Raw genomic sequence first — 22,093 nt, 5'->3', positions numbered from 1 at the left:
ATTTTCTCCAAAAACCTAGGTTCAATCTTCTTGCAAATTCTCTAAATTCTCCAAACACTTTTCTCTCAAATTCCAACTTTGGCAACGAAGGTTCTTCGGCCAAAGCCCCCCCTTCTTCATGGGCTCATGAGGCTCTTGGCCTTGACCTAAGGTGTTAATTGTTTTGTAGGTGCAATTTGTCCAAGAAGAAGAAGGCAAAAATTTGCATCAACAGGGTCCACAACCCTACGTAACTCGATTTGGAAGATCCACATCTCAGATTTCTGATCTGTAACTTCCAAAGATCCACATTATGCTTCTAAAACAACATAATAAAACCTTACCACGATCCGACAGTCGGATCTCCGCCAATCACAATTCAAGTGGCAATCAATGTTTTATTTAATGAACTTACAAATCCAATTCGGAAAGATTCATATGTCAGATTCTGAATTTGTAAGTTTCTATGGTCCTCAAATATTACGTATTATAATGTATTAACGTTTGGTGCCTATCCAACGGTCGGATTGTCAATTGTTATAATGTTTAAGTGGTGGACCTTAGCGAAATTATACCCAAACAATGGAATTTTGTTAATCGGATGTCAAATATGGAATAGGAGCATCCAAATTAGCCTAGAAAGGTCAGTGGGGTCTCAGCCTATGTGCCATCCGCCACACCCCATCGCACGCGGCGGCCAGCCGTCCCGACTCGCCTGAAAATTCAACTAATTCAAAAATTCTCAAATTTTACTAGAATGAAGATCTCAATGATTAGAGCAAGTTTTATAACTATGGCCAAGTCCAATTTAGCCGAGAAACACCTCAAATTTCCATGAACCCGCTAGAACCCTAGAATGGGTGAGCTTCAATCTGTCACCTCCGGTGCTCCGCTGCCCCTATAGTTGTTTGGGCTTTGTTCCTGGGGTTTAAGGGAGTCTATTAGTGGTGGTGGTTGGCGGAGTTACCTTCAAATTTGATGGATCGCAGCCTCGAAGCTCGTCGCACCCACTGGTGTAATTTTCCTCAATTTTGAACCCAATCTCCTCAAATTTGGTGTGGAAATGGTAGAGGAAGGGCCGAGATGATGATTGGGAGTGATGGATTGGCCCAATTCATCGAAAAAACAATGATTTTGGCTGGAGAAACTCACCGGTCATAACCGAGTCGTGGGTCGAAGGGAACCCGGTTGGTTCCTCTCCTTCTTTGCTTCCTCCTTTCCCCTAATTTCCTCTCTTTTGATTGGGTAGTTTCTTTCCTTTCTTTGCTTTCTGATTGGTTGGTCTTTCATCCTCTCCTCCTTTCCGATTGGGTCTCACTCTCTTCCTTTCTCCTCTGATTGGGCAGCAGCACCTACTTTTCTTCTTTCCTCCGTTCATCATTCTCCTTTCCTTCATTTCTCTCAACCAATAATAACATAATAATAATAATAACTATGAGAGATATGTAAAATAATAAATAGTAATTTTTACAAAAGTACTTTTCAGATTTGTAGTTTCATAAAACCCCTATCATAACTTCGGTTTCGATTCAAATTACGCTTAAGCGATTGTCCCGTTGAGAACTTCGAGAGTACGGGAAAATAATAACTCATACGTGTCACGAAAGGCGGTCAACGAAAGTCAACAATCTAGCCTTTAGGGCATTTTCGTCAATTCACTCATTTAAAAATTAAAAAAATCATAAAGTTAGGGATAGATTATCACACCCACCCTCTTAGTGTAGATAATATCGTTTGTTAAAAAAAAATTAAAAAAAATAAAAAAAATTGTCTCCCAACACCAAATGAAGGGTTTTTTCATTTGTTTTTGTCACATACAAACGCTACAGATACATGAACTTAAGAAGAAAACCAATTACAAATATTTTTTAGTAACATTTGGGGGTTAGGCATTTTATTTAGTTAGAAGACATTTTCTATATACATCAGAAAACTAAAGAAAAAAAATGAAGAAGCATTTGTTTGAAACTTTGTTACAATAATGATGCCCAACTAGTTGCATTACTGAGATTTTTGGGCAGTACTGAGATTGAGCAGGCCTTCTTTCAACAGGTTGAACAGTTGGAATCTTGAGTGTCAACAACGTTATAGTACAAGGAAGACAACCTGCCATCAAATTTGGAGACCACTTGATGAGAAGATAAACCGCAGTAATGCTTCCCCAGCCGCGCAATGCATATAGAAATGACCTTCTTGAACATGGAATCTTCTTGTATCAGTGGTTGCTCGACAAATTCATCTAGGGGCATCCACTGCACAAGGAATTGAAGACGCCACAAGTTAGAGAAAATCGTAAAATCCAGCAATGCGAAAAAAAACCTAGTTGAGTCTGCATAAGCTTGTATTCTTTGAGTGCAAATATTTACCTTGGCTGCTTGAATTTCAAGATCATCAACTATAATCTCAGTTGATAGCGGTCGTAACATGCAGATGAAGAACAAATCTGACTTTTCAAAAGCTACATTGTGAGCATGCCTGGAGTTAAATGTTAAACAAAACTATTAGATACTTGCTGTTGTAGAAAATTAGTAATCCGAATTTATATGAAGTGTCCCATAGCACTGGTTTCAACTTCTTTACGTATGAACACTTTACGCTCAGAAATATGCAGCATTCATTCTAAACAATGCTGACTGCGATAGAAAAATTAGCGACACTAAATGTTGGATCCTAGTTTTGTTCACCTTTGATCAGAAAATTAGCAATTACACATAACTATTACCTGAACGCTATAACTTCAACGAACTCGGTATCAATCTGCGATAAAAACAAATTGCAACTAGCATTATTTAGAAGAATATTCTAAACTATTCTAAAAGACTAAATTAGTACGATCTAGATGGAATAGAATGTTAGAACAGATATCATTATATCAATTGACAAATTCTTACCCCGGTTTCCTCCTTAACTTCTCTCACAGCTCCTGCGAATATCTCCTCTGACTGATTCCAAGGGAAGAAATAAATAAGGTGACGAAGAACTAAAGCCTCTGCTGAACATAGTGAAAGTTAAAAGAACTGTGGTCAAGGTACTCCAAAATTGGATAACCTACCTCAAGGATGAAGCCGGTAGGTAATTTCCAAAAGCCTTCGCATGTCGGAGAACAATATTTCTCTTGTACGACAAGAACCTGCAAGTCATTATTTTGTTAGTACCGGATTCAATCAGAGGACCTGAGCAAATTTATAAAGGCCAATGAGCTATAGGATTTGTGGGGCGCAAATTAATATTAGACGCATATTAGATTGGGGTGAAGTGATGCCAATTTAGGTTGTTTATGACAAGATTATGTATGTAGTTTTCTTGCTTAGCATTCTGATTACCGAAGGCATACGATTAAGTAAAACACTATTTTATGATTTTGAAATAAAAGTCAAGGAAATTGGCCAGTTTTATAATGAAAGCCTAAACTGAAAAAGGATATCTGATGCAACAATTTAAGTAGCTTGATCCTTCTACTGTTAACAAAGGATGTTATACCTCATTATTGTCATTGATGACGAATCCTCCAACCCCTACTTGATGTGATGCATTGGCAGGAAGCATGCAAGGTCCTTCCGGGATCCAGTATGTCAACATCACATAACCTCGTTCAGCATGGTGGTATTGGAAGCCTTCCTGCAACCAAACGGCTTATCTCAGAGATACAGACTGCAACACTTAGTAACGATCAAAGTAAAAGGAAGAAATGGCATTTTTAGCACTCGATGATGCTAAGACATTCTTTCTGTGTTTTACTTGTTCTGTTAACTTTTGTGCAATCCATTCCAGATAGAAAAAGGATCAAATCCCATTTCTCATTCACGTTCAGCTCAAGAAAGAACAGATCCATATCTCAAAGTCATGTGTAGAAAAGTTACCTTAACAGCAACCGGAACAAGCTCAGCTTTTTCTACCGGCAGCTTTAGCCAAATTCCCTTCTTTCCCTGCAGTCAAATGCAAATTATTTCACAGGAAATGAACAAGTATGAAAATTTGAATCAATTGTGAAGATCAATGATCATTTAAAACAAGGGATCAGGAAATCAAAGGCCTTCAATGACTAAAGTTTGTAAATACCTCCATTTTCCAACGCGAGAGTGAGGAATGTAGGATACAAGCAAAGGCATTTGGGTTTTCTGGTAATCGTTCTGGATCAACGATAACTCCGCCATACTCATCATCAAAAGCATCAAGTACCCTTATCTCTGTAGAATACAGATTCGGTCTTGAGCCATTCGTTCCATTAATTATTTGAAACAAACGAGTATCAGCTGCAAGTTTATCTCCACCAACTGATCCAATAGCGTTAACTGACAGATACCTATTGCTTGAACTAGAAGGCTCAGAAGAATAACAAGCTTTGAGACCGAACCCTGGGAAAAAAATGGAGAAAACAGAAGAAATTAATCATTCAGTAAAAAAAAAAAAAAAAAAAAAAAAAAAAAAAAAAAAAAAAAAACAGAAAGAAAGAAACTTTCTACAGATGAACTTAAAATGTAGTTCAAGCACTAAGATAAATTTCCAACTTTCTTTTTAAAAGGAAAATGAATTCCAAGTAGGGTAGTGATATTCATGCTCCCATTTTCTCCTTCTGCTCTCTTCCCCTTGTTTCTATCTCTTGATTATCTTTTCGTTTATTCAATCGAAGGGCTAGAGAAACAGAGAGATTGCAGGAGAGAAAATGGAGTGCGGAAATCACTTCCGTTCAAGTAATGTTGCGGAACGAAATAAAATTTTAGAAGCTTCTAATCCTGTATCCATATTATGGTCTGAAAACACTTACCTGTGCAAGAACACAAGTGTGGAGAGAATTTAACAGCAGCTGGTATGTGCCGGGAACTCGAAAACGGGTTCAAATACAATCTTCTTCCCATCTGAACCATCTCAGATACAGATACAGACATAGACTTCGATTCAAACAAACTCATCTCCATTAGGGATAGCCAAAATCCTAACGACCTTAAACTAACCACAGCTGTACCATCCAATAAAACCAAATGATCTTAAATATAACACCACCTTCAACCTGGACTAATCAACATTAATTAATCATAAAAAAAAAAAAAAAAAATTCTCATAATATTCGACGCCGGCTCGGAGTGAACTAGAATTTGTTCGCTTGCACAGCAGAGTACAGATTGCCAGAACAGGCAATGAGAGACAATTAAGCAAGCACTTTAGCACTAAACATGATCTTCTAACGTAGTCGTTTTAAAATATGTGAGAATGATCAGCTCAAAAGAATATCAAATATTTTATGCCAGGTTTTCAATGGAGAAAACGAGGGAAGCAACTAAAATTTCAAAAAAGTAATTAGAAAATTCATTAAACGCGTTGAGGACTAGGAGATTGCCAAAGGAGAGAGACAAACAGATGAAGACTGAAAGTGGAACAAATCAAAGTGAGGACAGCCAATAAATTAAAGCCTTGTTTATTGCATGAATCTTATCTGAAAAAATCAAGGTTAAAGTGCCTACGTGGACGTGTTTCCTAATTTTTGTGGTGTGAAATGACACCATATCAAGTATTAATTAAAAAAAGAAATGTGAATCGTATAATTGATATATTTTATATATTATATGTGTGGTGAGAAAGCGAAATAGTCAGGTAGGCACCCCTGTACGGGTCCCGGTCACCCACGCCCATGGTTTGAAACAAGTGTATGGTTCACGCACATTATAATTGAGGGACCGAACTATGAAAAATCAGAACGGTCATGCCTTCGTTTATTTTTCTTGATGACAAGCGATAATGTTATTACGCATTAGCTATCATAATATATTTTGACATTGTTTGCATAATTGATTAGTGTTTATTATGTCGTTATTATATAATATTGATATGTCATATTATGTTGGCATTACTATAAAGATCATTTCTACAAAGCGAATGTCAAAATATGTGTACTATAGTTAAATCCCTTACTTTAATTCATATTGATAGACTGCCCTGATGGTTAGAGTTGTCTTTAACTCATGGTGTTTCGAGTTCAAATTCTTCATTTAGTGTAAATTAAAGTAGCAATACCACTTGTATTAAAATAAAAATCTACACTATAAAGAGGGAGAAAATTTGAACATGGCAATATGTCGATTTAGGAGGAAGATCTTATCTTATCCCAAGTGGTGTTGGAATTTTTTCTTTTCCACTCAATTTTATTCCACTTTGATATCATATATTTACAGGGTTGATTATTATTATTTTTTTTTGAACAATCGATATTATCTACACTAAGGGGAGGGGTGGTCTTAATCTTACAATGGGCTAGCAATAATGTGGTTCAAATTCGCTTTTGGTGAGAATCGAACCTAAGACTTTTCACTTATCAGTGAAGATGAATATTATTAGACCGTAATACTAAGGGTTGATTATTAAGTGTGTTAAATTATGCATGATGTCCAATATTCTAGTGGATAGGGTGTTGGGCTTTTACCTATGTGTCCCGAGTTCGAAACCTCCATTCTCTAAATTTAATGTAATAGTTTTGAATTCTCCCCCTCTCCTAAATAATAATAATAATAATAATAATTTTTGTTAAAAATGTATAAAATGATCATTTAAAGGTTCCAAATTAGCACATGTGGAAATGCAAATTTATAACGACTACTCAATGTCAAACTAGAAAACTTAACCTTTAAGTTCTACATATGCGTACCCTAGCTAAAACAATCAAACATGTGAGTAACTAAAATTAAAGTTGAAGAAGATTGGGTAAAAATGATGTTTTTACTACATTTCATATCTTCACAGAGAGGCTACAGAGGATTTTTTTTTTTTTTTTTTTTTGGACAAATTTAACGGTTCATTTGGTAACGTTTTACACAATGATTTTTGAAAAATTGTTTTGTAAAACAAAAAGGACAAATAGGATCTTGCATTTTTGCAATTTGAGAATGCATTTGGTAGTTTAGTTCGAGAATGATTTTAGAGAATGAAAACATTGATAACGCGTCTAGTACCAAATGTTTGCTATGAAAGAAACTTTATTAAGATAAAAAGAATCCCCGGAAGCACCCGAATCCCATACAGTAATTCAAATGCTTGGCGAGCCTCACTAGGAAGCAACCCATCCCAACTACAAATGTTGTCAACATTGTGACCAATGGATTTAATAGCATTTGTGAGGAAGTTGGATTCTATATAAACATGTTGCCACTGAATAGAATCAAAGGAGGTCCCCAGCCATTTGATGTCTTCAAAGATAGTTCTGAGCCTCCAAAGGATCTTGCAACGGTCGAGAATCCCATTTATAGCCGATTTGGAGTCACCTTCAACTACCACATCCTTGATATTTCTCTGTTTTGCAAAAAGAAGAACATCCCTAAGAGCAAGAGCCTCAACAACAGCAATAGTATTTGATCCGAGATTGTGAGTTCGAGTAACAATTGGCCTTCCAACAGAGTATCGAATGACAAATCCTCCAGCAGCTGAACCTCTAGCCACCGAGCCATCAAAGTTGATCTTCAAAGTGCCTTCTATTGGAGCTTTCCACTTAATAGTCCTCTCTTTCAAACAGAATCTCCTTTTTCCTGTCATGTAATTGGCTTTAAATAAATCTTGTCCAACAACAGCAGCAATCATAGGTACTTTAGCTGGATGAGCTCTTAATCCTTTGAAAACTAAATTGTTCATTTCATTCAAATCTGCCAGCATATTACTAAAGTTTTGCTTAAGGCTAAAAGGCTTTCAGTTTCACTAGTATTTAATTGGTTCAACCAACTATTCAAAACAGAACTTGCAAGGTCACGAATTTGACCCCAAACATCCTTAGCAAATTTACAACTAAAAATAAGTGTTATTTAACAATTAACAAATGTCCTATATATATAAATTTATGTTTGGTAGTAATTGTGGGGGTGGTGTTAAGGATGGTGTGGTTGAGACGAGAGTGGTGCTGGTAGGAGTAGTGGTGAGAATAAGGATGTTAATAATAGTGACATATAGGTGGTCGCAATAGCAGGGTAGAGGGCAACGGTTGAGGAAGTAGAGGGAGTGGTGGTGGCAGTGGCGGCGGCAGCTGCAATGTTGTAAGGGGATGGTTGTGTTAACAATACTTATTAGCGATGACTGTGAAAATGGTGGTTGAGAGGTGGGGATGATGCTAGTGTAGATGGTGAGGTTGTGTGGCCATGGTGAGGGTGACGGGATGAAGAATGTGGTGTTAGTGGTGATGGTCATAGTGACGACCGAAATGGTGAGGCAGTAGAGGTAGTGATGGCCATGATGGCTGGGTGATGATAGTGGATAATATGGTGGTGGTGATGTTAGTGATGGAGGTGATGATGGCGGCGAAGGTACAGGTGGTGGTGGTCATGGTGAGACAGTGGAGATATGTCGATTGTGGTGATGGTGGGACGATGGTGGTCATGGTGGCTAGGGTGATGGTGGTGGAGCATATGGTAGTGGCGACGATGGTAGTGGGAGGTGGTGGTGTCAAAGATGTTGCTTGTGGTGGTGGTGGTGATATTAAGACGATGGAGAATGTGGTGGCAGCGATGTTGGTAGCATACATGATTTTATTTTTATTTAAACTCTAACTTTGTTTTATAATGTATCTTTTATTTTCTATTATTTTGAAAGCTGATTTTAAAATACAGAGGAAACATTAATTCAATGTTCTACAAAACTTAGGCTAAATGCTGTTTGTTTTGTTTTTTGTTTTTTAGAGTTTAGTTTCACAAAACAGTATGCCAAACGTATTTCACCTATTTTTGTATTTGAAAAACGAAAAATTGTTTTGCAAGACATACCCTAAATGTGTATAAAACATGTTACTATAAAGGCTTGTTTATCAAAATGCTCCTCAAGCAATCATAATCAAAAGTATTACCCCTATTTTTACAACTGAATCATTTTTCTACCATATTCAGTTCGTCAACTCTGCCTATTGATTTGTTAATAACTTTTGATTGTAGAGTATTTGGTGAGTCGTCAATATTGTTACTTATAATATTGATATTACGCACGATGACATCGTGGAGAAAAGTTAACAATTGCTAGAGTAACGTATTAAAAAAAAAAACAAGTGATTGATTAATGTAATGTGAGAAAAGGGATAAAATTCAAAACGAAAAAATACAAGAAAATTACAAAAGACTTTTTTTAGATGCTTTAGAGTATCTGGTACTTTTAATCGATATATTTTTAATTAAAATATAAAAAATTAAAGATTTAATAGTTAACCATCAACTTGTGATGATTTACTCTCTTCATTTGATAAACATTTGATGATTTGCTTTCTTCATTTGATAAACATGTGATGATTTACTTTCAGTAGGTAGGAAAAACAAACTTACTTTCAGAGTGGCTTTCCTTTACAAGCACGTGGTGTACCACCCGTATCCATCACAATAAAAAATTTCTCGTGAATTTGAGGGACATCTTTGTGAAATGGCCTGTTCATATTATTTTCACAGTTCACAATGGCCTGTTTATTATAACCGGCATTACACGCCTCTTAAGATGTTTTAAACGTGTTTAAAAATAGAGAAAATAATATTAAATAAACAATTGATTGAATCACATTATTGCTAGTCCATTGTGAGGCTAAGCCCATCCCTCTTCCCCTTAGTGTAAATAATATCGTTTGTTCAAAAAAATAAAACAATCATTTGACAACTAATTTAATTATATTATTATACGTGTGCGAAAGACCTTTTTTTTATAACCGGCATTACATGCCTCTTAAGATGTTTTGAACGTGTTTAAAAATAGAGAAAATAATATTTAATGACCAACTGATTGAATTATATTATTGCTAGCCTATTGTGAGGTACTAATTATAAAAATAAAAATAAAATAAAAACAACTATACAAAAAGAATTAATTATTAAAAAAAACACTATTAAAATGATGAAATACCTCTACATTATTTGATGCATTATTTTGGGCTGCTTTTGAAATTTTTTGCTTTGGGGGCATTTTTGTTCAAAATTTTTTGGTGAAACTTGTGACCCTAAAAAGGATTGTTGGCTTTATATATAAAGATAATGGACGCTCATATTCTAGCATAAGGAAAAGGAAGATGTTAGTAATTTTATCAATTGTTTTCTCATTTTAACTTTTTCATTTTTTCTCAACTTTATTAGCACGTAAACTAAAAATTAAATTAAATTAAAGAAAAAGTTTTACAAAAAATAATTCTCTTGTAGGCTTATTTAACTAAAGAATTCTAGAGAGTGGATTCGGCGTCAAGGGAGAGAAAATCTCCAATGAAGATGTCAAAAGATAAATATCAAATGTTAATTTGTGGCAATGTCAGATTTTTTCTTTTACCAACCGATATGTTTTATTTTTTTTTTTTGTTATAAATGATATTTGTATGACCCATTTTAAAAAGAAATCAATTAAAATAAATTTTGAAGATCTATAATTGGTGCATTAATGGACCTACACAATAAAATAATTAAAAATTATTTGGCATCACCCTTAATATGTCAAATTTGACATATGAAAACTCATATGTCAATTCACATAGGATTGACATATCAGTTGGAGCTTGCTCCTACTTTCAAATTTGATTACATATCATTCCACTTATGAGTTAACATCTCATTTGGAGATGGTCTAAGAAGTGTTTCTCACCTCGTTGCGCTTTTATTTATAATAGTAGGAAAGGTAATTTCCTTACCTTTTAGGTATTACAATGAAATACGACACTATCTAAAAGATACTATAGAATCCCAGTAGGATTTACACAATCACATTCTTAGCTAAATTAAGAGTGCAACACTCTCCTTGAGTGTGTAAATACTCAAACAAAATATAGCATCAGGTCTTCAGCAATGAAGTGAGTTTAATTGATGAAGTCCTCTGCACAATAAGTGAATGTGAGTCTCAAATTAAACGAAAGAATGCATTAGTAGTAAATCACAAGACTTGATATGGCAAAACCCAGCAGAAGAACCCATAGTCTAAGGAAAAATGTGAGAAGTTTGCATTAATTCAAAGCTATATGTCTTTTGGACGCAAATAGAAAACTCACAAAAGTATGATCACATTAAATCCTAGTAAGGTAGCAAAAACCGAGTAGGAAAAATGCTCCTAATTTTAACAAGTGAGTATACTTTTGGATACTCTACTGAGTCTTAACAAAACTTAGAAATGAGAGCTACAAGCATTGCAAATGAATAGTTACGCACCAATTCCTCGGACAAGCTTCTGGAAGGTAAACTTTGGTAGTGACGTCGTGAAGAGGCTGGCAAGGTTGTCTGAGATCTGAATGCTTGACTTCAATCTCCAGATTAGGGGGGCATGGGCTGGGCTGGGCCCAAATTTGGAGGAACCCAATCTGACCAGTTTGAAATTGAAACGAGGCGGGCCGGACGGGTTAGCAATTCTAATTCTTGGAACTGGACCTAACCCGGCCCATTTGAAACGGGCCGGTTTGGGTTGGATCCATTTCTTTTTTTTTTTTCAAAAACAAATTATTGTATCATTTATTTAGGAATTAGGCAATAGCATTCCTCCTTTGTAAAACCTTGCCAAGCACAGCAGCAATAACTCAGTTTTCTCATTCGATCTTAAGCATAATAATAGACTAATCAAGTTTCAAATACAAACAAATCACAAAACTACCTTACCTAACTTACAAAGAGAATCAAATGAGTCAGCAAATTATAAAACAAGACTAGACTTTTCAAGCAGCAAAACAATAAACAACTTAACTACATTGGTAAACTCAAAGGGTTGAATTACAACAGCATCCTGGTTTTGGAAATGCAACAAATTGATTTCTCTAGAGTTACACAAATTGGAAAGAGATTGAGTAACCCACCAGTGCATATTATACAAGAATTGGTAGTTTACCTACCCGTCGTTCCTAATCAGTGCTTGCAAACCCTTTGAAAATTGATAGAAGATTGTTGTAATCTACCCATTTGTTCCTAATCGAGTGCATGTTATAGTTATACAATAATTGGTAATTAAAACTCCCCAGTTTAATGAGCTTGCAAATGCAAAAATCCAGGTCCAGACCCAAAGTACGATATTAATTAACCAAAAAAAAAAAACAAAAAATTCAAAATCCCTAATTCTAGAAAAACCCAAATTCCTTAAATCCCTGAAGGCTAAAATTGAATACCTTTTGTTTGAAGATTTAGCTTCGAGATGGATTGGTTAGGATCGTGAGGTAGTGGTCGAAGTTGAGAGGAGAAGATGGTGGTGGTCGGAGATTTGGAGTCGACTTCAGAGAAGTTGAGGGATGAAGCTCAACTATCGAGGTTCGAGAGGGATGAAAGTCATTATGGACTCTAGGATAGAGAGATCGAGAGGAAGGAGAGTGAGAATCAAATTCGTGATCAAGATGCGAAAAGGATGACTGAAGACAAAAGATTCATCCGAGTTTGGGAGAGTCTTCGAGAAAGTCTAAGAGTGAACTACAAACTCTAAGACCCCTGTGAGTGTGAGATGTTTGGACGGTATAGATTTAATCTCCAGTATTAGATGGTGGATACAGTCCAGGTGGGGGGCTCGTGTCATCAGAAATTAGGACCTCCCTGCGCTGCTGTTTACTAGGAATCGACCTACCCCGTACCGTTTTAAGTGTAGAAAAATATGGACCTGCCCTGAACTTGCTTAAAACTGTTATTACCCGCCCTTACCCACGAGTCCAAGACCCGTTTGCCCAGCCCTACTCCTAATGCTTTGCTGATGTAGACACAATATACTTAGCGTTGACTTCTTGGATGTATCATGTTATGATTTAGTTGATACATGCGACATAGTTTTCACATTTCTCATGTGTGGCGTAGTGTGGCACAGTGAGTCTTAGAACGATTCGAAGATTTTGCAACTAACGTCTATTTGGTTGACCACCAAGGTATTGCGGTGTTCCTAACAGTAAAGACATAACTCATTTGAAAATGTGCGAGGGTCATACAAATAGTTCGTGTTAGCGTATCCCATAAGGTATGCATTTTTTCGGGAACCAAATAGGTGTGATTCATTCTAAGATGCATAAGGTTAGAATAACCCCAAATCGTAATAATGGAAAAACGTCCTTAACACCAATTTGATGGTGGCACATAGGCATAATGCTACTTATGCCAAAAAATTATCGACAATAGAGATGTTTGATCTAGTGCTTTGAGCTAAGTACAATAAAGGCTAATTGCATTTAGATATGGAACTTTAGGCTCCATAACCTCGCAAAGGTCTCAATTTCATCTAGCATACGAGCAATTAGGGGTATACTCGGAAGTAACACCTTCTTGGTGTAGTTCGATTGGTGGACTAGAATACCATCAACACTATGCTCGAGTTTTCCAAGATCTTTCATTTCAAAGTCTTGACTTCAGGTGCAAGGCAGTTTTTTCAAGCTTCGCATGAGTCTAAGTAAGATTTATGTCTTTGATATGAACTGCAACTTTAGCAATTTCGATTTTATACACGCAGGGGCATATACCCCTAATTGATTAAATATTCACTTGAATGGGTATACCACATCCCTATAGGTTGTTTTGCATCCATATAGTGAAAGCCTCATCTAAATCGAGAGGTGTTATGTGGTCTAGAAATCTTTGAACTAATTTATGTGATTCTCTAGGAACTTACATGTAGATTTCGTGTCATGATAACAAAGATATGTTACAACCACGTTTATAACCTACAATCAATCGAAGACGCATGAGAGAAGCCTTGTGCCATAAGGCAGCATTATATCACACTATTTCATGTATCTCATTATGGTTCCCTTTGTGTTGGATGGTATCGAAATTACTAGCCCAAACACTTTCCACTTAGTCAAGAAATCTAATGGATTGTTTTCAGTTGGCCAATCAGTTCCATATTGCCACTAATCTATGGAACGCAGTTTGATATTGTTGCTTTTCATTTATTTCGGTAGCTACTATATAAGTGAAACATCATTGATGGTAATCTTATTTCAATTCCATATCTCACCCAAACTAGCATACTGGACCAAGAACTTCCACTCTCAGGAGTAATACGGATTAATCTCATAAGATGAAAATGATTGAGACAACGATTGAGTATGGATTCATTTTTATGTCGTGTCCTTCCTCTTCTAGGGAAATAAATCTTACAAACCTAATGACCTGTCGTGCTTCAGGTCAAAGACAGACTAATCAGCAATCCATCGATGTATTAGATTGTCCAACAAGGGCTGCCAAGCAGTCCTTCTAGGCTGGCACACTTTTCAGAGATGTTAACTCGACGTCCGTTAGGTACGTCTACTTTTGCAAACATGTTTGCAGCTAGTATATAATCTCGTCACTTTAGCTAGATTAGAGGAATGTGTCTAGGGCAACATTATGAAAGCTAGAATTCATTACACTTGGCTATCATACTTCAGCGGTCCGGGGATCAAGATAAGACATAGTTGACACTGTCCACGCAAATTCGCACTATTCTTCAGGAACATTGACGTTCTTGTTTCACCATAACGATGGGAATACTGTCTAATTGAAGTGACGACTAGCAAATAAGCGATAAGGAGATCATTTACAATGGCTTTAAAGAGCTAGTACAAAGGAGAATCATAATCGACAAAGATTCACATTTTTCTTTGAAGACCTATATTGGTACGTTGCAGCGGCGCAGTTTGGTACATAAAATGCACACCTAAATGTGTAAGTATGAAGCTTAGGTTCATACCAAGTAACCAACTGTAACGCTATAAATGGTTTAGTGGCAATGGGCCTTAGGCAGACCAACATGGCTGCATGCAATATTACATAGCCCTACACAGAAAAACCAGAAGTTTAATGTGCTCATTACCAAGGTCTGTACGATCATTTAAAGGGTGTTTATGATCGTTTTCTACTAGACTATTTGGGTGTGAACATAAGGAATCAAAAGTTCAACTTATGTACCCAAGGGAAATGCAATAACCATTGAATTTGTCGATGTAAACTTTGTGACATTATCAAGTTTCTAGACTTCATAGATAATCGGGGTGGTGAGCCCACAACCTAATAATTGGTGTCAAGAGTCTAATAAAGTAGCATTGAGTGGGACAAACATGCGACCAATATGTTGATACATCATCGCAACCATAAATTAATTAAATGGTCGGCATATTGGTTGGATTGGTCAACAAATATTCTCTTGAATCCATTGTAGAAAAGATAAGGGATTCATAAGGATCGTTATAGTACATAGGCGAGTAATTAACTTGGCTAGTAAGTATCTTAGTAGCTGGGTAGTTATTTTCTTGCCCAATAAAGATCGGTGATCATTGCTTGGCAAGGTATGATGTCTTATATGCTGGTAAGGAGATGTCCTATATGGTGCATCATCTATCAACCTGGAAGTCCTAGATGTTCGTGCCACAACAAAAGTTCCTTTGGAATCTTGGACTTCTAATCGGCCACATAGTGGGTCTCTACGATGCAAATGGTTGTGATGTACAATCCATTCAAACATCATAACCATTCAGGAGGCATTCCATCTTTTCTAGAATACACTTCTGGCCATATTCGTAGGAAGTTATGTAAATGAATTATACTCCATTTTTTACTGTGGTTTCAATATGGTAATAGTTCTCTCGAATATCCTTAAAGCATAAAAAGTGTTATTTCGGAACAAAGTGACTATAAGGCTTCCCTTATGGTAAAATTAGTACGATTGGAGCACCTACATACTTACCTTGGTGCCTTTCACACTAATGACTCAAGACCAATCACTTTCTATTGAGAGTAGACATAGTATGTGCTAGTCTTACCAGATTGTCAGTGCTCAATTGGGAATCCTATGATTAGGAATGTTGAGGATATGTGTATGAAAAAGAAAGGTCTCCTGAATCAAACTTCTTAAGATTACATTCATTTTATTACACATTTTCTGGATTTATTGTTTAGGCGTATAACATTTAATAAGATGGCTTTAAACAAATAATCATTGCCATTAGGTTAATAGGTGAAATGTTGTAAAGTATCATCTCATGACTGGCCTTTACGGCACATTTCTAACATGTATAGGTCTGAAACCAATGTCATATATTTTCATTAATGAATACAATGATCCTTAAAATACTAAAGAGCTGCAGTTCAAAAAAAAAATAAATAAATAAATACACTAAAGAGCCTGTTAGCTTGTTAGATATTTTTGGAAAGTATGGAATTTCGAAGGAAAGAGAGACCATATAAAATATTTAGTGTAGATTGTCCGTCATTTGTTAAAAAAAAAATATATTTACTCAACAATTTTCCCATACTCAACTCCCTCATGCACACTAAATTAATTTTTTTAGTTTTTCTATTTGTATCACATTTACCAACCACGTTATTGACCACCTCATAGGTGAGGCTTAACGAGGCGGTTAACAATACGATTAGTACATACATATATACAAATGTTCCCGGAAATTGAGTAGGAAATTGAGAATACAAACTTTTATTGATATATTTTAGGGTAAAGTACAAAAAACTACCTCAATTATTGGTGTCATGACACTTTCATACCTCATCTTACGAATTTGTGCCAATGTTATACCTTCCGTTAGCCTGCCGTTAATTTGTCAGTTACATGCTGACGTGGCTTGATCCAGACCTCACTTTCTATTAAAAATTAAAAAAATTAAAAAAAAATTAAAAAAAAATCGTTTAATATTTTAAATATTAAAATAATAAATAAAAATTGAAACAAAAAAAAATGAAAAAAATCAAAACCTTCCCATCCACCCCCCTCCCCCCTTCTCTCTCTCCCCATCTTCTTCTTCCCTGCGTGATTCAACCAAAAAAAAAAAATATTTGCCCCAACCCCCCGAAGAAGAAGAAGAAGAAGAAGAAGAAGAAGAAAAAAACCCCAACCCAGTTCGTCCCTCCCCCCAAAAAAAACAAACCTAGTTCGTCCCCCCCCCCCCAAAAAAAAAAACAAATCCAACCCCTTGCCAAACCAGAAAGCAAAAGAAGGAGGAGGAAGAAGAAGAAGAAAAAAAAAAAAAAAACCCAGATCCCGTTCGCCGATTCCGCGAGGGGTGGGTGGGTGCCGAGGGTGGATGCGAGGGGAAGACGAACTGAGATTTTTTTTTTTTTTTTTTTTTTTTTGGGTTGCAGGTAGGGGCTCGGGTGGGGGGGGGGGATGGGGGAGAAGAAAGAAGGACGCGCGAGGGGGGGGAAGGGTGGGAAGGGATAAAGTTTTTTTTTTTTTTTTTTCTTTTTCTTCTTTTGTTTTCTGGGTTGCAGGCTTGCAGCAGGGGGGATGAGGGAGAAGAAAGAAGGACGTTGGGGGGGGGGGGGGAAGGGTGGGAAGGGATAAAGTTTATTTTTTATTTTTATTTTTTCTTCTTTTGTTTTCTGGGTTACAGGTTTACAGCAGGGGGTGGGGTGGGGGGGATGGGGGAGAAAAAGAAGGATGCGGGGGGGGGGGGAGGAGGGTGGGAAGGGATGAAGGTTTTTTTTTTTTTTTAAACTTTTCTTTATTATTTTAATATTTAAAAAATATTAAATGATTTTTTTTTAGTTTTTAATAGTATTTTATTAATTTTTTTTTAATAAAAAGTGGGCCCTGAATCATGACACGTCAGCATTTAACTGAGAAATTCACGCCAAGCTAACGGAAGGTATAACATTGACACAAATTCGTAAGATGAGGTATGACATTGTCAATTTTAAAAGATGAGGTATGAAAGTGTCGGGACACCAATAGTTGAGGTAGTTTTTTGTACTTTATCCTATATTTTATTTTCATATAAGAGCTTTCTGTCCATCAAATCCATACAACACAAGTAAAAATATAATTAAGAACACAGGAAAGGAAACAAAACAAAAAGGGCAAGAAATATCAAAATGGTAACAATTGGAAGGAAACTAGAGTAGCCAGAAGTACATTAGAAATGACTCGGTGTAATTTGGGTTCGTTTCGATGTCCAAACCCCTTAGCTGTGCAAAGGACTCGACCTTCCCCTTCAAAGTGTGAAGCTCCCTTAGTCTGCATTGATAGGAAACACCAAAACTTAAAGTTAGGCAACACACAACACAGCCAAAACACATTGTAAAGAATTATTTACTGAAATGCTCTCTTGCCAAACAATCTTATGTTGTCAAATTGAGAATCCGGATCGCTATTATTATATTATACATAGTCACAGTCTGTAAAGACAAGTATATGTCTGGCAAGAGATTAGTACTTATGTTATCGTTTTTGTCCTTTTCGTAAACTTGTATACAATTGATTTGTGATCAACGTCCAACTTCAGAAGGAAAACCAACCTTGCAATCTCTGCACGTCTCCTGGCTTCTTCAGCCATGATGCTAACATCCCTGAATGTGTGCCTCTCAGGAATGTTCTTTGCCTCCACAGATGGGAGGCCATGGACCGTCCGCTGTTCTGCCGCCCATGCAGCCTCGCGGAACTCTTTACCAAAGTCCTTTTGGGTGTTAAAAGCCGTCTACAAAATTATACAGATGTACATTGCAATGCTGTTAGAATGTGTAATAAAAAATGTTTTAAGTTCAAAATTGTTAAGAGATGGAAGGTTCAGTTCACTCACTCTCTTGTTTAATACCAAACTCCAAGCCCTCCCACTGAGTGCATATCGAACAAAAATCTTGACAGGATCAAGTAGCATGTAGATTAGAATGTTGTATATCCATACGATACCACACCATTTCCAGCCGATTGCTTGAATTCTAGCAAATTCCCATGTTGCTACAGCAGATATTAATGTAGCAATCTGCAAGGATCAGAATTTTTTATTTTCAAATGTGAATTACATGTTAGTTTAATATAAAGACTAAAGTTTCTGAGCATAACTAAGTATATAAACATCTTCCTATGTGTTGAATTTGATGAATATGAAACAATATTGAATGCTATTCGATTGAAACAGCATGAAACCACTTACCAGTTGAGCAATTACAAAAGCACTAAGAAGAAGCAGACCAGGTACTTCCAGGAATGACCATCCTCGGGAGCGTGTGACAAAAATTAGAGCCTGGCTGATGGTGCTAACTTGAAGGTACAGAGCAGATGATAGCTTGGCAATCATTCCCGGATTGAGGGTCTTATTGGTATAATAGAGATTCTCGTTGAAGATATCTTCTACACCGAATTTTTTCAGCAAGAGAGAACGAGAGAAGGTGAAAACTTGATCATTGTCATCAAGTACAAAATGTGAGCTCCTAACAATTTCATCTATGCCAAAAGTAGAACAGAACGAAGTAACACATAATTAAGAAAAGAAACAATTACCGGAAAAAATTTAGTATCGTAAATGATCGAGAAGAATATAACTGTGGTAACGGCAAGATAACTGCCTAACACAATCCCGGTTGCAAAGATTTCACTCAGCTTCCAACTGTCAGGAACTGGAGATGGCTTAACCCTGTCTTTGGAAATCGTCATAATATTACCTGGGAAATAGCTCAAAATTTCAGAAATATTTTTGGAAACAAGAAGGGAAATAAATGAAAGATGAGTAGGAAACTGAGAATTCACACTCAAGAAACCCTATTACGGACAAGAGCAACACATGATAGAACGTAAAAGATTAGTAATGCTTACCATCATTAAGAATCGCAATGATTAGGACCATAAAAGGAGGGAAATCAAATTTCCAGAATACCGCTAGCAACAAGAAACCTAGCTGTAAAACAAACCCAGTTAGAAATGAGAACTCACATTACAGCGTCCTTAGATGTCAAGTAATCTATTTATCAAAGAGATTGAGGGATACTTACCACAATACGTATTGTTATAGATACCGCGTATATCTGAAAAAGGAAAACAAAATCAACACAGTTACGGAAAACAACCCCCAAAATTTAGTAGCAGGCGCACTTACAGGTTCAGTTCCAAAAGGAATTAAGAGGAGAGGATCGCCTTACTGTGTAATTCTTCATTCTTTGAAAGATCACACGGCTTGTCAAAACAGCACTAATAATCACACTCAAATCAGGTTCTGTCAGTACTATATCAGATGCGCCACAAGCTGCATCTGTGGCATCGGCGACAGCAATTCCTATGCCTGCTTTCTTCAATGCAGGTGCATCATTGACTCCATCACCAGTCATTCCGACTATGTGCTTCTTACCTTGCAATCGCTGCACGATCTCAAATTTATGTTCTGCAATGAAGAATCAAATCAGACAAAAGCAATGCAAAATTGACTAGCAAAAGTTGCAAGCTGTAACAAACAGGATTACCAGGAAATACACCAACAAAACCATCAGCATTCTCAATGAGTTCATCAATTGCTAGAGTTCCATCTATGCTATTCTTATTTTCACCAAGCAATGCTGATGATGGATACATGTTTGTGCCCATCCCAAGTCGTCTCCCAGTTTCTTTTCCAATTGCCAGTTGATCCCCTGTAATCATTTTAACACGCACACCCAGATCTAGAGCTCTTCTAATTGTTTCAGCACTGTCATGACGTGGTGGATCAAATAGGGGAAGAAGACCGACGAACTCCCAAGGTCCACCAGGACTGTCTTTCGTACCAGCAGGAACTTCCTGTAAATTATATCTCTTGTCATCCATAATGCTTCAGAAAAGCATACATCCAGGAGTGGTTGTTAAAATCTTGTTAATTACCTGCTGCACAACAGCAAGGGAACGAAGTCCACGCTCTGCGAATTTTTCAATTACTGTGTGTACCCTTTTTTCAATTTCTGATTTGTTGCTTGCCAAATTGAGTATCTACAAATTACACAGAAAATTTATTTTGAAACTCAAGCCATTTTTAAATGTGAAGGACTAAGAAACAAGAGATTTAAAATTGATAGATTAAGTACCTGCTCTGGTGCACCTTTGCTCAGTCTGTGCATGTTACCAGTTGTGTCTATGTATGTAAGTGCTGTCCTTTTATCAGTTGGATTGAATGGAAGGAAGTGAACTTCTGTAATCCCCGCTCGAGCCTTACAAATGGACAAAAGAGAAACTCAGCTCATGGAAGCTTTAGTTAAGAAAACACATTAATGCATATGCAAGTTTGGAAACTGTAGAGAACAAAAATGTCTAATTTCTCGAAAAGTTTCAAATTTAACAGCTTCCCAAATTACGTGACGTGCTATATCTATTTTTGCACAGAAACATCATTCTTTTCCTGGCGTAATACGATAGTGTAATTATGCACTTCTTATGTACAACAATAGCACTGATATTGGAATTGTGTGGAATGCTAAATTGAAATTTGAAACGCTTAATCAGGTCCTATTTTTCTCGAAAAGCTTCAAATTTAGGACCCTAACAGCTACATAAACATTTTGTGTCATATAGTCTACTACCTCCTTAGGATCAGCTAGCATGGCAACAATTGCTGCATCAATAGCATCTTGATTTTCCAATCTTGAAGCTCTTGCAGCCATCAATACAACCGTGTCCTTTTCAACACCTTTGGCGAAGACCTGCAAATGGAAGTGCTCATCAAACCAATGTTGGTATAATCGAATAATGGGGTTCAATTTTTCTCTGTAAACAAGAAGTTTCCTTTTAACCATACGACAGGATCAAGATTATCACCTCTACACGAGACAAGGTGAAAAGGACTAAAGCTTTTCGTGACCAAGAAAGGCTTAAACACACTTTGAAGGAGCTTGAGGAGAAGACTTACCCATTCTACAACTCCGATGTGGCTGCTATGTTGAAGGACTTGCTCGATAAGAAGGTGATCAATTTACCCGAGTGCAAACGACCATAAGAGATGAATCACACCGACAACCCAAGATACTGCAAGTACCACCACGTCATTAATCGTCCGGTGGAAAAGTTCTTCGTGTTGAAGGATCTCATCATGAAGCTTACCTAAGAAGGAGTTATCGACCTAGATCTTGATGATGTGATAGAGTCAAGCCATATCACCGTCACTTGTGGCTCTTTTGACTCAACATCTTCGCCTTGATCACTGAGGGTGTGCTCCAAAACCATGCTACTCAAGCTAAGCGAAGTTGAAGGATGGACTCATGTCACTCAAAAAAAAAATCATGCAAGAAGCATATCCTTGTCCATAAGTTGACGAATCAAGGAAGAGGCAAAGAAGCTCTCGTCTACCTCCAAAGTGGCATGGAATACTTAAAGATGATGAAACTTTGATACAAAGATCGTTCATCCACATCACAATGTGCGATTTCTTCCTTGAAGACTTCTTCAAACAACCGATCAAGACTCCTTGCAATGAAGTCCGCGAGGAACACCTCTCCAAGATCGCTTGACAAATTCACATCAAACT

At 36.8% G+C, this 22,093-nt stretch overlaps 3 protein-coding genes across 3 annotated transcripts; all 3 read right to left on the bottom strand.

The window, feature by feature from the left end:
• Window positions 1-1,843: 1,843 nt before the first annotated feature.
• LOC103926619 (nudix hydrolase 8) lies at window positions 1,844-5,383 on the bottom strand. The gene is made up of 9 exons (XM_009335424.3): window positions 4,745-5,383; window positions 4,039-4,334; window positions 3,840-3,905; window positions 3,460-3,597; window positions 3,032-3,109; window positions 2,871-2,921; window positions 2,702-2,736; window positions 2,346-2,454; window positions 1,844-2,231 (listed from the first exon to the last, which is right to left on the bottom strand). Exons 1-9 carry the CDS (start codon window positions 4,893-4,895, stop codon window positions 2,025-2,027), a joined length of 1,131 nt encoding a protein of 376 aa, XP_009333699.2. The 5' UTR covers window positions 4,896-5,383; the 3' UTR covers window positions 1,844-2,024.
• Window positions 5,384-6,930: 1,547 nt separating this feature from the next.
• Window positions 6,931-7,614, bottom strand: LOC125475318. Its single transcript, XM_048580034.1, has one exon. The coding sequence runs from the start codon at window positions 7,612-7,614 to the stop codon at window positions 6,931-6,933; it is 684 nt and encodes a 227-aa protein (XP_048435991.1).
• Window positions 7,615-17,523: 9,909 nt separating this feature from the next.
• Window positions 17,524-21,365, bottom strand: LOC103926622 (ATPase 11, plasma membrane-type-like). Its single transcript, XM_048580033.1, has 12 exons — window positions 21,153-21,365; window positions 20,661-20,783; window positions 20,461-20,565; window positions 20,070-20,379; window positions 19,752-19,990; window positions 19,605-19,637; window positions 19,429-19,510; window positions 19,116-19,277; window positions 18,770-18,981; window positions 18,416-18,598; window positions 18,135-18,313; window positions 17,524-17,853 (listed from the first exon to the last, which is right to left on the bottom strand). The coding sequence occupies exons 1-12, from the start codon at window positions 21,363-21,365 to the stop codon at window positions 17,733-17,735; spliced, it is 1,962 nt and encodes a 653-aa protein (XP_048435990.1). The 3' UTR covers window positions 17,524-17,732.
• Between the last annotated feature and the right edge of the window lie 728 nt (window positions 21,366-22,093).

This window comes from the organism of the source record quoted next, unplaced genomic scaffold, assembly GCF_019419815.1.
Source record: "Pyrus x bretschneideri cultivar Hongxiangsu unplaced genomic scaffold, Pyrus_bretschneideri_v1 Contig14, whole genome shotgun sequence".
NCBI classification, from domain to species: Eukaryota; Viridiplantae; Streptophyta; class Magnoliopsida; order Rosales; family Rosaceae; genus Pyrus; species Pyrus x bretschneideri.
This window is presented reverse-complemented; position numbering and strand designations above follow the sequence as displayed.

Excerpts from the sequence above, each read along its gene's own strand:
- LOC103926619 (XM_009335424.3), bottom strand. The coding sequence starts at position 4,895 with ATGGAGATGAGTTTGTTTGAATCGAAGTCTATGTCTGTATCTGTATCT. Across the intron at positions 3,598-3,839 it reads TTGTTCCGGTTGCTGTTAAG|GAAGGCTTCCAATACCACCA; the intron begins GTAACTTTTCTA and ends GTTTGGTTGCAG. Across the intron at positions 3,110-3,459 it reads TCATCAATGACAATAATGAG|GTTCTTGTCGTACAAGAGAA; the intron begins GTATAACATCCT and ends AATGACTTGCAG.
- LOC125475318 (XM_048580034.1), bottom strand. The coding sequence starts at position 7,614 with ATGCTGGCAGATTTGAATGAAATGAACAATTTAGTTTTCAAAGGATTA.
- LOC103926622 (XM_048580033.1), bottom strand. The coding sequence starts at position 21,365 with ATGGTTAAAAGGAAACTTCTTGTTTACAGAGAAAAATTGAACCCCATT. Across the intron at positions 20,566-20,660 it reads GCAAAGGTGCACCAGAGCAG|ATACTCAATTTGGCAAGCAA; the intron begins GTACTTAATCTA and ends TGTAATTTGTAG. Across the intron at positions 19,278-19,428 it reads CATTGCGATTCTTAATGATG|GTAATATTATGACGATTTCC; the intron begins GTAAGCATTACT and ends GCTATTTCCCAG.